This window comes from Lepidochelys kempii, chromosome 14, assembly GCF_965140265.1.
Source record: "Lepidochelys kempii isolate rLepKem1 chromosome 14, rLepKem1.hap2, whole genome shotgun sequence".
NCBI classification, from domain to species: Eukaryota; Metazoa; Chordata; order Testudines; family Cheloniidae; genus Lepidochelys; species Lepidochelys kempii.
In genome coordinates, this window is record NC_133269.1 from 17,218,968 (window position 1) to 17,237,024 (window position 18,057).

Genomic DNA, 18,057 nt, shown 5'->3' on the forward strand with positions numbered 1-18,057 from the left:
ACAGTGGGATTTAAAACTGCGATTATTGTGATTAACTCAAATTAATCATGTGAGTTAGCTGTGATTAATGGCCAGCCCTAGTTAATTTCCATCAAAAACACTTTCAGGTTTTTGCTGAAACATCTAATTTTGGGGTTATTTTATAATGAAAAATACTATTGATGGGGGGTGGGGAGGAATGTTTCTATGGAAAACTTTTAATTGTCTCTGATCTGAGCTATCCTTTGTCTGATTGTGATGCTGCTTACAGTGCCTGTATATCCGTGGTACTCTGACTTTAGTAGAGTTACTCCTGCTTTACGCTGCATGAACAGGAGCAGAATAGATGCCCCTGGTCTTCATGGAAATAGGCATTGCAATGTCATGACAGTCATAATATGGCATTTTACCTTGATCCGCCTAATGCGGGGCACTTGTGTAAGTGCAGGAAGCCTGCAATTAGTTTATAAAAGAGTGGGTGGTGTTCTAATTGCAGTGACTCTCCTATTAATAAAGCAGCACCAGAAAAGCGTTTGAAAAGCCATTTTGGGGAAGGGAAATAGTTTTCAAACTTTTTTTGGGAGGTGAAAAAAGCAAAGCGGGTGAATGGGGAAGGTAGGATGAAGAGGAGGAAGGAGACATGCATCCATAGAAGGAAGCACATCCACTACAGAAAACTCACGTCCCCTGGTTGTTACTATTAGCTGTACTAAGAGGCACCACTGTGGGGTCAGGTGCTATTGTACTAGCTGGTGTACGTGCACGTGGTGCAAAAGAGAAGGTCCCAAAGAGCTTGCTTCTTCAATATGTCAGACCCTGCACCCAGCTGTGCCCAGGCTCACGCCCTGAGTCGTCGTAAATTGGACACAAGTTGCCCCTCTTTGTTTAATTTGAGTTAGTGAATCTTGTCTCTGATTCCACCTCCTGGGATCCTTCACACTCATACAGGAAATGCTCATTAGTGGGCTAGTTGGGTATGCAGAAGCAGAGCTGGTACCGTCAGGCCAATGAAAATTACATCCAGCTGTACATAATGAGGCTGTAGATTCCTCATGCTGCAATCCAAATGACACCCAAAGCAACCATTCAAAGACATAATTCCAGCGGGGACTTTGGGTGGCCCCACAAACCACTGGAGCAGGATTCCCTCGGGGTTGCGTAGCTGCCTTTGTTAGTGCTGCTCACCTAACCATACCACCAGCTCCACTCTGATCCAGTACCTGCACGTGCTCATGCTCCCAGCACTCAGTGCTGCTCTCCGAGGCACCCAGGAGACTGCTGGCCCAAGCCTGGGGGTGCTGGTGTAACCCACACATTTCCCAAGTATGGTGCTCTGTCCCCTCTAGTGGCACCGAGACCACTTAGAGATTAATGAGTCTGCTACAGCCTTAGCTAACAGCCATGTGGCTTTTAGTTCATGGAGTAGAGGCGTATGCATTTAGCTCCAGAGATCCCAGGTTTGATCCCGCCTGCCGACAACCGGGATCTGTCGGTGTTACAGCTGTAGACAGCTGGTGCCAGTGTATGTGTGGGAAATCACCCCTCCACCAATTCAAGCTCTTCTCTGACTACCACCCCATCCAACAATGCCCCTTGAGAGGGGGCTTCCATAGCCCTAGTAGGGCCTTCCTTCTACTGGATCTGAGAGGGAGGGGCAGGCATGAACAGGCAGGACTCTGCTACCTGTAGTGAGAGCAAGTCTTATCTGCATCAGTGGGAGTAAAATGGCATTTTATTTATTGAGAGTCTGCTCTTAAATTCCATGGCAGAGGGCTCACACCCCCTTCTCCCTCCCCGCACAGTCTCTGGGCACCCTTGGTTTACAAGAACATGGGTGATCCACAATTAGGGTGACCAGACAGCAAATCTGAAAAATCGGGATGGGGTGGGGGGTAATAGGAGCCTATATAAGAAAAAGACCCAAAAATCAGGACATCTGGTCACCCTATCCACAATAAACTTTGAGCAAAGCAGCAGCTGCTTCATTTCTTCCCAACATACCACACATCCGCTGATCTCCAGTTCTGTGACCAGTATGGTTCCAAACCCCTCCTGATCCTTCCCCACTAGAGAGATTCTACCCTCTGCCTCCTGCCAGGGCCTGGCCCAAGAGATGAGCTGTACAGTATGTTCAGAAGATCAGCAAATTCAGGCTGTTTGTAGCTGTCAGTGCTGCTATCAGCCCCTTCCTGGGGGGTCTAGTCCCTTCCATGAGAGTAGGAGGTTCTTACTAAAAGCATTTCCCATTTACATGCCGTTTCCCAGACAAGGTCCTACAAAGGCTCATCTATAATGATGGGACTAGTTATCACATCGGTGCTAATGTGACTTTCATCACAGAAACGTAGAACTGGAAGAAACCTCAGTAGGTCATCAAATGCAATCCCTGGCACTGAGGCAGGACTAATGGTGGTTGCTACTCAGTGGGGAGGTTGAGAACCTATGTATGTGTAACCCACACACCTCCTGGGTGTGGTGTTCTGTCCCATCTAGTGGCACTGAGACCACTGAGAGAGAGAGAGAGAGAGAGAGAGAGAGAGATAAAATGAGTCTGCTCTACAGCCTTAGCTAAGAGCCAGGTGGCTTTTAGCTCACGCGGTAGAGGCTCATGCACTAAACTCCAGAGGTCCCACGTTTGATCCTGCCTGCCAACAACCGGGGTCCATCAGTGTTACATATGTGCTTGCCAGGCTAAGTTCTGCCCCAAGGTACCCTGGTATAAATCTGCAGTAACTCCCTTTCAAGTGCTTTTGCTACATGTGTTTGATAGCTGGTTAGTGAGACGTGACCAGTACAGCTGCGCTCCCTCTCTGATCAATCTTACTCTTGCTATACGGCAAAGGGCCATGCTCTTATTAACAGTGCAGAAGATCAGCAGGCCTATTGCATTGCCCCAGATGCAATGAGCCCTGTGCATCAGCAGCTGAGGGCCTCTGTGGAAGAAACTTGAATAGACCAGGAGATGGATTCTGATTTCACTTACAGCACTGTAAAAACAGGAGCAGTCCCATTGTCCTCACTGTTGTGAGGGAGGCAGAATTAGACCCAAGGCCCTTCTTGCTCCAAGCTTTAAATGTCCCCAGGCACTTTTCATCAGAGTAGGGGTTTGACCTGCCATCTGTTATGCTCCCTGACGGTTTTTGGGTCGACTGCTGTCTTTCACGCCAGAGGTGGCTGCATTTTAGAGGTAGCATTGGCCTGCTAAACCCAGGGTTGTGAGTTCAATCCTGGAGGGGGCCATTTAGGGATCTGGGGCAAAAATTGGGGATTGGTCCTGCTTTGAGCAGGGGGTTGGACTAGATGACCCCCTGAGGTCCCTTCCAACCCTGGTATTCTATGATTCTATGATAGTTTGTGAAACAGTTTAGGATAAAGGGTACTCTATTAATGTGAGATTTACTGTTGCTATTAAAATTTAGGAGTTCACTGATAGGGATGTGGGCTCGGTTATCTTTGTAAAAGATGTCAGGGGGTGAGATTTCAAAATATAGGTCTGCAGCTGAGGAAACATTGAAATCTCTGGAGCGAAGAAGTTCATAGGTGCTGGATCAGTCCTACCAACATAATCGCTCCTTAACAGAAGGCAACTGATGCCATCCCATGGCTACCACTAGATGGTGCCCAATCCACAAGTTAACAGGAAGGTTTTCTCCAATCCTAGCTGGAGCAGTGCAGCCTTCTCTAGTGGAAACAATGCAGTGCCTACTCAGATTAAAGCAAGGGGCTGGATACCTAGGATTGTGCAAGGGAGCTCCCAGGATGGGATGGAGCTGGCTCTGATATCACATCTGTGGACACAGAGGGTTGGGAACACCATTGGAATCCCAGAACAGTGCAGACTTTTGACTTGGGAAGCCTTCCCAGAGGACAGCAACTAGCTGGAAGTACTGAATGCTGGTTTGTGTGTGTGTGTGTGTGTATGGGGTGGGGGGGAGGAGTGTCCGGCATTTGACTCCAATTAAGGTGAAATCTGGAGAGAACAGGAAGGAGAGCAAAAAGTGGATGTGATGAAGGAGTCAAGGTGCCTCCCAGCAGCTCCATCTTCTGTGGGGAGAGATGGATGGACAGAAGTGCTGCCGTTTGCGACAACCTGCCTCCAAAATGTAAATAAGAAAATCCCGCAAGAGAACCTGGTTCAGTCGTGCTCGCTCTGTTAAGATCTATTTCATCCAGAGCAGACAAACGTTCGCCACGGCTGCTCCATTGGAGGAGAAGTAGATTACCTGGAGCAGAAGAGCTAAAACCCCTCTCGGTGAAGTTGGATTGGTCTGGGGTGCTTTCCCCACCTCTGTATACAAATCATCCTAATCATGGGCACTGTGTAACGGCAGCATATGGCTGTCTAAAGTGTCGAGTTGCTTCCTTTTTATTTCTTATATAAGTTTGAACAATGATCACAGTCAATTCGGATGGAAAAATAATGATCAGAAGATGTCTTGTCACCTTGAGACCTTTTAGGTAAAGTTCTTTTTATTGCTCTATTTACCATTCTCCCTCCCCACCCCCTGCCTTTGCACCCCATCTTGCTGTTCAGCTTCAGGGAGCTGAAACTGAATAATTCATCTAAACAAATTTCCTAGCACTCACAGTCTTCCAGGGGAATCAATCCCAGATTAAAATGTCAAGAATCAAAGCAAGTTAGCCTTTAAGTCATCTTGATGGGAGCTGGTGTGTGGCTCTTGCATACTGTACCTTGCCTGCTAATTCATTTGTTATGCTAATATCAGTTGGCTATTAGTTACAGGTTTTTAATACTTTTCTTGGTGATATTTGCATCCACTGGGGAATTGATGCATACAAATTAAAAGCCAGCTTTGGCTGTCAGTAACACTGGTTTGAATCCAGTGATAATGCGGTTGCTCCGGATTCACACGGGTAACCAAGAGCAGACTCTTGTCCAAAGTCAGACCTTCCAAGTTCCCCTCCCCCCCTGAATTTATGCATTTTTACTTACTGATCTCCTCCCCCCGCCTCAACAACTACAAAGTTTTTATGATTCCATTACTATTGATTTGCATAAACTCCTTGCTGTAAGTGTCTTTTTTTTTTTTTTGGTGAGTGGATGGGTGGGTGCGTGTGGACTGTCCATTAACATGCAAACTCTTCTCTAATGCTTGTGTGCTTTCTTTAAAACTGATTTGAGGAGTCACGCTTTATGCACTTCCAGCCTCCAAGGGGCATTGTTTGTTTGTGTCTTATGGGTGAGGAATTATAAAAGTTAGGTCTGAATCAAAACAAAGCCATCACGGTGCTTTCTGATGGTCCAAGTAACACAAAAGCGTTGGAAGTGGATTTTGCAAACCAGGATACTGGCCTTTTGACTTGGCCAAAGGAAATGGAGTTTTGGGGGATGGAAGGGAGGGTCGGGTTATATTTTCTCACGTGGGACAGCTTTTGAGAATTATTGCTGCTGAAATTTCATCTGTCTAAAGAATTTATGTGCTCACCACCATTGTATCTGAGCACTTTACAATCTTTTACTGAAGTTATCCTCCAAACACCTCTCAGAGGTATGGGAGTGTGATTATTCCCATTGTTCAGATGGGGAACTGAGACACAAAGGAGGCTAAGTGCCTTGCTCAAGGCCATACAGGGAGTCTGTGGCAGAGCTGAGAACTGAACATAGGTTGCCCAACTCCTAGGTTAGTGCCTCAATCACTTGACTGCCCACCTTCTTGGACCAGCCAGGCAAACAGGTGGGGCAGGTAGCTCTGCTAGGTGAAAAGACTTGGGAGTGGGTCAGCAAGGGGATGGTACCTCCCCGTTGGTTTGGCAGGGATTTTGTCTCCAATCTGATGGCAGGCAGGTTGGGGGGATACCAAAGGGGGAGAAGGGGCACACCGATGAGGCTGGGCTGTAGGGCAGTTGCTTTTGGGTAGCAGAGCTTGCCTTGTGGAAGGAGGATAGAAGAGAAGGGAGAGGTGCCTAGCCATAGCTGGGCCACATGTTGAAGAGGGGGTGGGAGCAATTCCCACATCGCTCATCCTCCCTCTGCTACTGTGGGCCAATCCTGCCCTCAGTGATGTCCAGGGCAAAACTCTGATTGACTTAACAGATGCAACACAGAACTTCATGGATGGAGCAGAGATGGATCGGGGCACACCATGAACTAGCTGGGAGGGGGAGAAAGGGGGGCAGTTACTCTGTAGTAATTCACCAGCTGTGCCAGTTGTGTCAAACACTGTACACAGCCATCATCTAGAGCTGTCGCTTTCTCTCCTGTTGAATGACACTCTGCTTAATAGAACAGCAGCGCCCAAGGTGCTGTGCTGGGCTCGGCAGCTGCCTTCAGCCGGGGACGGGGCCAGCGCTGCTTTGAGAGGGGCTGTTCGTTCTCTTCCATAGATATGTTTGTTAAACCCCAAGATGAAGTTAGTGGAAGAGTCTCCTGCTCCGGGAGCAGGGGAATTCCTTTCTAGCAGTGTCCTGTGAATAAGGCTTGAAGCAGGAGTATCAGTAATGAGTCCTAGCACACTGGCCAAGTGTGATGAAAAATAGGCCAGAGACTGGAACAGGAGGGGAAATGTTTGTGCGGATTCGGGGATGGGGCCAGGTGAACAGTTTGGGGGCTTGGGTCTTGCTAAGAGAATCCGGTACCTTGACAGTGTTCTCAATACACTAGGGCCTGATTCTGCTCTTACGCTGGTGTAAATTGGGAGCAACTTTATTGAAAAGTTAAACCAGTGTGAGTTGAATCAGGCTTTTCTAAGAGATGTTTTCCTTGAGAGTTTATAGCACAGGAAAATAGATGTGATTGACTGTGGCTAAAGCACCTCGAGGGGTGTTCCCCCCCCCAATCGTTTAGACAAACTGGAGGCAAGGATTCTCCCTGGTTTAACTCAGCGGTAATGGTGTTTGGTGGGAATATTTTTTTGAAGCATTGGAACCGAAAGGCTAATAACACCAGTGTGGTGGGCTTCCCTCACCACCTCAGTCCTGACCTGCAATACCCACTTATTTTCTAGGGCTAAGCCCTGCTCCCCAGTTTTGCTGATGCTCTTTAGCCCCTGCTAGACTAGCTCTTGAGCACCCCACAGATCAGCTAAAGCTGTCATGACCTGCACATTTTCTCCTATTCTAGCCCTACTTCTCCCTACCTCTGCTAATTTACCAGCGCACTTCAGTCCTCACCTGTGGCACACCCTGTTTGAACTCTGCCCTTGCAGATCCCGAGCCACCATTTTATGTGGTGACTGTGTGGTGAGACTAGCGTATGCTCTTAGGCCTTGCCTTCACTGCAGCTTTAGCTCAAGGTATGATTCAAGTGCTCCCTTAATCTTACTCCTGTCCACACACGAGTCTCTAGCTCAAGTTGAGTGGTGCTTTAACCTCAAGCTACTGGAGGTGTGGGTTGACACTTGAGAGCTGTTGATGCTCACACTAGTAATGCAGTGGGGATATAGATACTGTGCTGTTAATCCAAACATCGGTGTGGATGCTCTCACTTGAGCTAGACTAACTCAAGAGCAGCTGGCTGCTCTTATCCACACTTAAGTTAGTGCTGCAGTGAAGGCAAACCCTTGGAATCTAGACACCCCCCAACTTTGTGTAGTAATGTGGGTGGTTTGCAGTCCATAGTGGTCACCTAAATTTATGGAGACCACATGTCAGCTGGTGTTTAAGCATCTTATCTCCACTGAAGTCAGTGAGCTGGATCCACATGGGTGCAAATAAGCATAGCATCAGTGAAGTTGCCAGGCACTGACTGGAGATTTGGCCCATTGAAATCAAAGTGGTGCTCAGCTGAATTCATTAATCATCCTCTGGATAAGCTTAGTACAGTGAGGGAAAAGTCCCAAATCTGTGAGAAGCACCCTGCGAATGGAGGAGAGCTGTTGATTGCTAGCACTCTGTAAACATAGCAGGAGGAGATAAAATATTGGAGAGGAGGATTTATTTACAGAAACTTGTGTGAATGGCTCACTTCTAATGTGTCTAATTTCAAAATCAAGGCACCTTAGTGATTGATTCTACTCAGCAGTACCCGAGAGAGCCAAAAGTGCATCACAAGTCAACTATAGTGCCTTACCCCAGCCATCTCTATGCTTCTCTTTGGGGAACTAAAGAGGAGTGCTGTGAAAGCTTGTAAGTAGAAAATCCATTTCTTTCCTCAGAACTTTAGAATGCATTGTTCCCAGGGAGGATTAATGCTGCTTAGCATTTTGCTGTCGGGTGACCCAGTCTGAGAGGCCTCTGGTGTTTCAGGACCATGGAAAGCTCATGGGTTCAAAGGATGCTGCAGCCTTCTCCTGCACACGTTTCCAGGATACCCAAATGATATATAGCACATCAGAATACAAATCCTCAGGGCCAGATTTTGCTCTGTTACAATTATGTGAATCTTTGATAATTCTATTAAAGACTATGCTGTTGTTCCAAACTGACAGTAAATAAACAGGGCAGAACTTGGCACTCTCCTCCTGGACATAGTCCTAAAGCAGGGGATTGTGAATATTTCAGTCCCAGGGTAGAATTCTGGGTAGAATTGTCACCAGAATCTTGTAAAATCAAAGCACCCTGAATTAAATTAATATGTGGTGACAGTCCACGCGATTAACAGCCAGCTTGGGATGTAGATGCTACATGGTCATCAAAGCTCTATGTTCAACAACAGGTACAGTTAATGGACTAGTTTTGGAAACGGGGTCTGATGCAGCTCTCAGGAAAGTCCATTGGTTTCAGTGGAGTTAATTCTGACTTACACCAGTGTGAGGTTCAGTCAGGCCCCTGGTACCTTTTGGCCATTTCCCAATACTAGGCGCCAGCACAAAGAACTGCAGTACAAAATCTTGAGTCTCCTCCCCTTCTTCTGCAAGCCATTTGAAATTGTGAATTTTTTTCCTTCTAATGAGATGCTAGAATGCATGGCCCCTTTGAAATTTTTTTTTTCAGCAATTGTGGAGGGTTTTTCCTTCTTTCTTTCTCCCATGGTCTAAATTGTTAATTAATTGTGGAGTTTAACTATCGCTCCTTGCCAGATCATAATTATGAAAATTAAAATTCATAAACAAGGCCTTGCATAATGATGAAGACATTATCAATAGAAAGGATTTGAAAGATGAGCAAGATCAGCTCTGATCATTTAAACACCAATCCCCCAGGTAATGTGTCATTAAATTATGCTTGGCAGGGTGGAGAGGAGGAAAGGGGGTGGCTGCACTGGATGAAAAGGGATAGATGATTAGAACCGCCCTCCAGCTGCAGCAGGGCACTGCTATTATTTGTGTTACTATCTTGCCTAGAGACCCGTAGAACAGACTTGTAGTAAGAGGGAGTCCCTCTTACCCTCACAAGCTTACACGCTCCATAGATGAGACTGCTATAAGAGATGGAATAAGGAAAGTAGTATTACCATAGCTTACAAACAGGGAAATGATGCCCAGAGACACGCCCAGATTCTCGGAGGTATTTAGGCTCCTCACTCCTGTGGATTTTAAGGGAATGTAGGAGCCTAAATATCTCTGCGGATCTGGGCCTAAGTGACTTTCCAAGGGTCATGCAGGAAGTCAATGGCAGAGTCCAAGACTGAACCCAAATCTCCTGAGGCCCATGGCAGTGCCCTAGCCACCAGGCCTCTCTTGGAAGGGTGCCATACTAATGTCTCCCCTATGTCTCTAACACCCTGAGAATACACTCACCCCTACCGTAAGCAGGCACCATTCCCATTGCTTTCAAAGGGATTAACACCAAGGCTTAGCTTGGTTCCAAGAGGATAGTTTTTGTACGCTTTTTGTTAATGTTGTTGTTTTTAAAAACAAATAAAGAAAATTTCAGAACAACTTAGTTTTGAATAAGAAAACCATAACATTTCATTTTGATAATATTGAAACAATCTTTTTGAATTTTTAAAAATTTGTTTTAGTTAAAAAAATGTGAAATTAATACAAGTTCATGAAATGTTCAGGTGTCACCCAATCTGCATTTTTACCAGAAAAAGGTTTGGGGGGGAAACTTATGTCCAGTTTTGATAAGCAACAATCCTTGCACCAAAAAGCTGACATCTCACTAGCTAGGACACTCAAATGGTAGGAGGGGAATCGGAGGCACAGAGAGGCAATACTGCTCGATAGCAGAGCCAAGATTAGAACTCTGGTCTCTTAAGTTAGTGCTCTTGTTACCTGCCAGCTCTGTGTTCTTGGGGAACCAGGATGCAGTATCCAGCCTGTCTGACTCACAAAGGACCCCCCGCCCTCCAGCCTCTGCTTGAACCAAAACCAGTCAGAAGAAAGACTTGCGAAAAGGCAGCAGGGGACACACTTAAACCCTTCTGGACAAGGGTGACAGGATTAAGGCAACTCCCCTAGCCTCATTTGCATCAAAGACGGGATAGGGAGGCATCTCCATTAGCATACAGAATGGAGAACAGAGATTCCAAGGCAAGAACTGCACTGAACTCTGGGACCAGGGAAGCACTGCATGATGGGGGAATCTCTGCTCCAGATGTTAATGAACCTACCCCTGCACACACCCGGTGCAGTAGTTATCAGACCAATTCTACCAATAAATCCTTTACTGGTATCCAAAATACTGAAGCTACCTAATTGCATCGTGAGCTCCTGCGAAGGAACACCACCCATAGCCAGGAATGATCAGTTCCTATTCTCTAGCCTGAACAAAACAACTCTGGTACACTCCCTTGAGCCACCAGTTTACCCGTTAACAAATCTAGTGTTCTCCCTTGAACCATTGTTGTTTCCTGACAAAAAACCCCTTCCCATGCTCAAGTAAGTGTTCTGATGCTTGGATCCAAAATCTGCATCAGTTCCACTGGGACTTCATCTTCTCCTGACTGAGCGTGCTGGGGGCTCTGCCAGCACTCCGGACCTTCAGCTATCATCACCACCTGGGAACCCCAACCGGTTCAAGGTTCACAGAGTGGTGAGAATCCAGCTCACTTGCGCGCGCTCTCTCTCTCTCTCTCTTTTTCTTTTTCTACTCTAGGTATAGCTTTCTAACCCTGAGTTGTGTGATCAGTTATAGTTTTCTAAACCTGACTTTTGTAATCAAATTTAAGCTAGATTTAATATTGTAACTGTTTTGTTTGTTTGGGTCTCCTTGTATGATTATTACTTGGCAATAATTAACTTTTATGGTTAAGCTGGTTGCTTCCCTCCCTCTCTCTCTTGTGTTTTTGGCTTCCCCATTTGCTCTGCAGCAATGCTCCTCTTACCTAAGCTAAAGATTCTTGCAGAGCCCAAAAGTCCTGTAGGGTTTGCTTATCAAGTGCATTACTACCAGAACAACGTATAATGTGAAAGTGGGGAGAGGGACGTGCTGAACCTGTGTCATATAAGGGTGGCAGCTTGAAGGTGTGGCTCGACCCTGCTTACTCAGGTGTACTCTATTCCGGTGTGGTGCCTGTGGCATATGAGGGTGGCAGCTTGGAAGTACTGCTCAGCCCAGCCTGCTGAGTCCAGGGACATATAAGGGGTCACCTTGGGCGTGCTGATTGACCCAGTCCACTCAGATGCGCTCTGTTAATGTGTGTGTGTTCATCTGATTCTGGGGCTGCAGGAACCCAGCCCTGGGAAACCTAGGTCCTGCAGGATAGTGCTATTGGGAGGGAACTTGCAGAAGGGAGACGCATAGCTCTGTATGAGAACACAAGTGACACAAGCAGTACATTGATAGAATTACAGACACCCCCCCCCCAGAAGAGTACCCCTAATAAATGAGCATACCCCAGCATAATGGGCAAATCTGGTAACACCCTATCCTGTGGACCATGCTGCCTCTCACTAATATATCATGTAAGCACTTGTACAGTGCTCATCAACACCTCTTAGCGGGGTGCTGGATGGCTAAGGCATTGGGAATAGAATGTGAAGCCTTTCACCTTTAGTTTATTAGCTCAGATTGTATTGGCTGGACAGATTCCCTTAGGGAGCAGAAAGGGAATAACAGTGGACAACTATGCAAAATGGGAGAAAGGGACAGCCAATGAAATTACAAGGCAATACATTTAAGAGTGATCAAACATAACACATAATCACCCTGTGGAACTCACTGCTACAAGATATCACTGAGACCACGCACTAGGATTCAATAGAGGATGGATAATAATGAGAGCATCCACAGGGTCATTAGAGGCAAAATATCTACAAGGGATATCAGCCCTCATGCTTCAGGGCATGAGCCAACCACAAATGGCTCAATCAACAAAGAGATTTAAATTCCTCACTGCCACTTTAGGTTCCTAGGTCCAAAATTTAGATCCTCAGAACCCCCACTTGGCTACTGGCTAACCCAGTAGGCACCTAAATTCTGTTGGTGCCTTTGTTTCTGTCAGTAAAGTCCCCTAGGCACCAAAATTTCTGCTGGATGGCATATACAAAGCCACCTAAGTCTTGACAGCAATGAGCTGCTCAGTGCTTAGTGTGCCTCTAAGCCTGGCCGGCTGCTGGACTAGATGGACCATTGGTCTGATCTGGCTTGGTATTTCCTATGTTGCTAAAACAGATCTACACTGGTGACTTGGCCAACTCTCTTTGAATGGCCAATAGGAGCAGGATTAAGAACCATTTGCTGAGGGTTAGAGTTCAGGTACATGGCATGATTGCCCATTCCACCTCTCAAATGCCCCTCCCTCCATTTTTTTTCTCATACAGAATTTTCAGTAAGAAAAGTCAGTGCAAGTGAGCTCTTGAGGGGGCTTTGTGTCGAGGCGGTTTTGCCGAGAATCAGACCACAGGACTTGTGGGCCTGTCAGTGAAGAGACCCATATCTTACTTGTAATTGGTGGGATAACCTGTTTCGCAAAGAAGCCATTACTGATTGTGTCTCACCTTATCTTTTCTTTTTCTCCTCCCTCAGGATATTTGTGCTGGGCATTGGATTTTTTACCCTGTGCTTCTTAATGACATCTTTGGGAGGCCAGTTTTCAGCCAAAAGGCTGGGAGACTCTCCCTTCACCATCAGAACCGAAGGTAACTGAGATTTTAACTGTTTTGAAAACTATTTTAAAAGAGGAGAACTTGTGCTAGATTTGGCTCCTTGTGACTAGTATGGGAATAAATGCCCCTTCTGGGATAGATGAGTACAGGGAAGTGATAGTGCATTGTCAATGTCTGCTTCCTGCTGGAGTATGACAGACTTACCCGTGTCTAATAGCTCCCTCTACCGGCTCACTGGGTAGAGGCCTGTGTTTCTGGAGCCGCAGATTTTGAATTGGTTGAAATTCCAAGTGTATGGGCTGCTTGACTATTTCCATTCAGCTCTTTGTCATTACAAGCTCCATAAACAAGGAGGGCGGAGAGGGAGGAAATCAGATGGAGACTGACATTTTTGCAAAGCCTCCTCGAGAACATCACGAAGTGTATGGAGGGGGATGTAAACCATGAAGCTCTAGCAGTGTTTGGTGCAAAGCATTGTGATGACACCTGGTGTATAGAGAACCTCGGTGATCTGAATGCAAGGGGCTAGATCGGAGATGGGCAAACTACGGGCCACATCCGGCCTGTGGGACCGTCCTGGCTGGCCCTTCAGCTCCTGGCTGGGGAAACTAGCCCCCAGCCCCTCCCCAGCAGCCTTATCTCGCAGTGCCGCTAGCAGTCTGGGTGGCTGGGCTGCAAGCACCTGCCGGGCAGTGGGGCTGTGAGAGCCACCAGATGTAGTGTATTAAATTGCTCCCTGTAGCAATGTGCTAACTTATGGAGCACCAGGACTGGCAGCTGTAAGTAGTACACCATATGTACCATATTCCTATGGGGAGCAATTTAATACTCTACACTGGCCCTCCATACTGTTTAGGAACCCCGATGTGGCCCTCAGGCCAAAAAGTTTGCCCACGCCTGGGCTAGATCCTCAGTTCATGTATGCTGTTGTAGCTCCATTGACTGTGCCAGCTTACAGCACCGGAGGCTCTGGCTCAGGACTGTGGAAGGCTTTGTGGTTGTAGACAGGTTTGGTCGCCAGGGAGTGAAAGTGTGGAGAGTGATGTTTTTGCCATTTTATTTTTTTTGTCTCAAAAGGAGATACTATGATGGGAAACTAGTGGATCAACTGTGTGTGTGTGTGTTAAATTTTAATACCCGTAAAAGTACTGTATAGAGGATGGAGGGGGAATAGGTGAAGTGTTCTGATTCTAATGGAGAAGCTCACTGGGAGAAGTGTTGCACAAGGGCAGCTCCTAGGATTGAAGGGATGTAACCCATTCCCTTCTTTTCCTCAGCCCTGTGTATTCCTGACACCTCCAACCTCTGGTTGCCTCCTGCCCTGATCCACCCTCCACCCCCCTACCCAGGCCATGTAGGGATCCTGCTCATCTGTTTGTGGGGTGAGTTCTTGTTGCCCCTGCTCACCTCCCATAATGGACTGAGGGGTCAGGAGATGGGGCTGCAGCTCAGCAGAAATGTGGGAGGATGGAGAGAGAATTGGGTGCTGGATGGCACAGCTGATGGGGAGTTGAGGATGGTGCATGTCGTTAGTGCTGTGGCATGTTGCTGGTGCTGTAGAGTTGTTAATGCTGCTATTCTCGGAGCTCCAGTGTTAGCTGCACCAGCAGAGTGCACAGCGTGTTGATTCAGCAGACCTCGGTGCTGTTCAGAAAGAAAGACCACAGGCTCGGATCAGTGACGAAGGTGCTCGGCCAGGTTTACTGTCTGCAAAGCACGGTACTGGAGCCCTGTCCAGTAGCTCACAGGGACACTAACACGTGTATGCCCGTGACAAGGTAAAGGATCAGTCAGCAAACAGGATGCTGTCCCGTCAGCTGATGTATGCCCCTCCCATGACTTCTCCTTTTATACATGGATACGAATAAATGACACATTATGCTCCATATGTTGTTTGTTATCACCCTGGTATCTTGTACCTGCTAGTTCAAACAAAACCTCCTCATCCATTATCCTGTCATCCCATCCTTATCTTATAAGGGGTCGGTGTGTTCCTGTATAATCTCATGGGAATTGGTTTATGTGGTTACTTGAGAACTCTGGGTGTTCTTGTACCATCCTCTCTGGTTAGATGCGCTTACTTGGTTAGCCAATACCAGTTATACTACTGACAAGGCCTACTTTGCTTCATACTCTTAGTTTATGCCTAGGCCTCCAGTGAGGCCTACATGCATTAACTAGTGGGATGAGCATATGGCAGGGGTACTATGTAGCCATGCAGGCCAAAAGCTGCCACACTCCAGTAGCCTTGATCCACTAAAATCTATTGGTGACATCAGTGATGGTTTTGCTACAGTAAAGAGTGTAGCAGTAGCTTCAGAAAAGGGGACAGGTGGGCGGATAGTGCTACCCTATATATGATACATGTCATCATCCCTGTAAAAGGCTCAATTGGCATTTCCTAAGTAGAAATACTCCGCCCTCATGACCACTGATCAACCAATGGGAGCTTGTTCTGACAGTGTGCATGGGGTTGCCAGGTGTCCGGTTTTCGACCGAAATGCCTGGTCAAAAAGAGACCCTGGCAGCTCCAGTCGGCACTGCCGACCGGGCTGTTGAAAGTCCGGTCAGTGTTGCAGCAGGGGCCTGGGGCTAAGGCAGGCTCCCTACCTGCGCTGGCTGTGTGCCGCCTCCTGAAGCGGCCGCCAGGTCCCTGCGGCCCGTAGGCGCTGGGGTGGCCAGGGAGGCTCCGTGCACTGCCCCCGCCCCCAGCGCCAGCTCTGCAGCTGTCATTGGTGGGGCAGGGGTGTTTGGTTTTGTGTGATTAGAAAGTTGGCAACCCTATGTGTGCGTTGTATTTGAGTGTTGTGACTCAGTACTACTTGCTGAATGGAGTTTCTGCTGGACCTTTCTGAAGTCCATCACAGAGAATGCTCCAGCTTGCTCATGTCATTGAATTTAGCTCTGGATAAAAAACAGATGCTTGTTTGTTTTTGTTCCAATTTACCTCTGGACTGTTAAGTACTTTGGGTCCAAATGAAATAGCAGGGAAAGGAGAACTTTTCAAGAGAGGTGGCCCAATCCAGAGCCTGGGATAGCCAAGGTACATTTGGTCAGGCCAGAAGACAGTCCTGGAGCAAAGGAAAAAGACCCCCTCACACACACACATGCTCTCTCCTAACTGGAGTGATAAACACATCACCCCCTCATTAACTGAGTGAGGAGGCCTCAGACTAAAATCCCCCATTTCAGCCAGAAGCTAAGTGATGAGGGATAAGCCATAGTCTTTCGGCTTCTGCAACCTTCATAACAGCAGCCCCCTCCTTTCCCATACCAAGCAAAGCCCTTTGAGTTGGCCATTTATTGCTGCAGTTTTCCTGTTAACGTGCAGCAGCAGAAACCAAACTAACCCCCTCCCCGCATCCAATTCTCTGGGATGATCACTTTTCCCCTCCCCCCACCGCCTGGCTGGTATCGGGGAAGATCCCTGCTAGCCAAACGCGAACAGCTCAGTGCCAATGGCCCCCCCTCCCACCGCGTGGCTAACTGCGGGGAGGATTTATTTTCAGCCACAGGCAAACAGCCCAGTAGGAACAGCCACCTCTGAATGTCCCCTTAATCAAATTCCCCTATTTCAACCAGGTTACCATGAACGATATCACTCGTCTGAGGATAACACAGAGAGATAAAGAACGGATGTTGCTTGAATGCCAGCAAACACCAGAACCATACGCTGCCAGGCTTTGTCATGCAATGATACCAGATTACTTGCTACTAGCATGGCGTGGTAAAGTGTCCTACCATGGAGGACAGAATAACGCTGCTCTCCCCAGAAACCTTCTGCAAAGGCCTTTAGAGTACCTCCAGGAGAGCTTCATGGAGATGTCCCTAGAAGATTTCCGCTCCATCCCCAGACACGTTAACAGACATTTCCAGTAGCAGTACTGGCCACGAATGCATCCCAAGTCCTCAGGGCTACTTAATCATTGAAAAACGCTTGCTTTTATAACATGTATTATATTTAAAAAGATACACTCACCAGAGGTCCCTTCTCCAGCTTCGTTGGGTTGGGAGGGTATTTCAGTCAGGGTGATAAAAAGATCCTGGCTGTCAGGGAGAACAGTGTGTTGTGTGCTGTCCCCAAGCTCATCGTCCTCCTCCTCATCTTCCCCATCTGCAAAATCCTCAGCCATGGCGGAGAGTATCCCATCCTCGGAGTACACGGACAAAGGTGGGGTAGCGGTGGCGGCCCTCACTGGAATTGCATGCAGCTCAGCGTAGAAGCGGCATGTCTGCGGCTCTGTCCCGGAGCGTCCGTTTGATTCTTTGGTTTTCTGGTACGCTTGTCTGAGCTCCTTAAGTTTAATGCGGCACTGTGTTGCGTCCCTGATGTAGCCTCTGTCCCTCATGGCCTCTGAGATTTTTTTAAATGTTTTGGCATTTAGTCTTTTGGAACGTAGTTCTGATAGCACAGATTCCTCTCCCCATACAGCGATCAGATCCAGTACCTCCCATTCGGTCCATACTGGAGCTCTTTTTCGATTCTGGGACTGCATGGTCACCTGTGCTGATGAGCTCGCCTGGCCAAACAGGAAATGAGATTTAAAAGTTCCCGGGGCTTTTCCTTACACCTGGCCAGTGCATCCGAGTTCAGAGTGCTGTCCAGAGCAGTCACAATGGTGCACTGTGGGATAGCTCCCGGAGGCCAAGACCTTTGAATTGCATCCGCACTAACCCTAATTCGAAACGGCAATGTCAATTTCAGTGCTAATCCCCTCGTTGGGGAGGAGTACAGAAATCGGTTTTAAGAGCCCTTTATGTCGAAAAAATGGCTTCATTGTGTGGACGGGTGCAGGGTTAATTCGGATTTAATGCTGCTAAATCCAACATAAACTCGTAGTATAGACCAGGCCCAAGGGATTAGTGTTTACTTGGCTGGTGGTAGTCTGAGCAATAGAACGCTGGGACATCAATGCCTTCCCGTTCTGTCTTGCACATTTCACTGAAGTCAGGTTGTCTCCCTTTAGAGACAGACCCATGTCTCCCACAGGTGGGTGTGAGCATGTCTTGTGGTCACTAGCCATGTAGTGGCCTTTGTAACAGTAACCGCTGGAGTCAGAGTACACTGGCTCTCATCACGCGATGGCAGATGCTCTGTGACTAATTTTTTTCCTCCCAACAAGACTTCTCTTCCAAGCACCATAACCTATTCGGGATGCAGCTTCCAGGCAAAGCAGCGAAAGGT

General features: G+C 47.4%; 1 protein-coding gene across 1 annotated transcript in view; it reads left to right on the forward strand.

The window, feature by feature from the left end:
- The first annotated feature begins 3,676 nt into the window (after nucleotides 1-3,676).
- MGAT5B (alpha-1,6-mannosylglycoprotein 6-beta-N-acetylglucosaminyltransferase B) overlaps nucleotides 3,677-18,057 on the forward strand; it is a 171,298-nt gene continuing 156,917 nt past the window's right edge. The window contains exons 1-2 of the mRNA XM_073310498.1: nucleotides 3,677-4,437; nucleotides 12,793-12,905. Coding sequence (XP_073166599.1) covers nucleotides 4,370-4,437; nucleotides 12,793-12,905 — 181 coding nt within the window. The 5' untranslated portion in view covers nucleotides 3,677-4,369. The remainder of the gene's footprint in view (nucleotides 4,438-12,792; nucleotides 12,906-18,057) is intronic.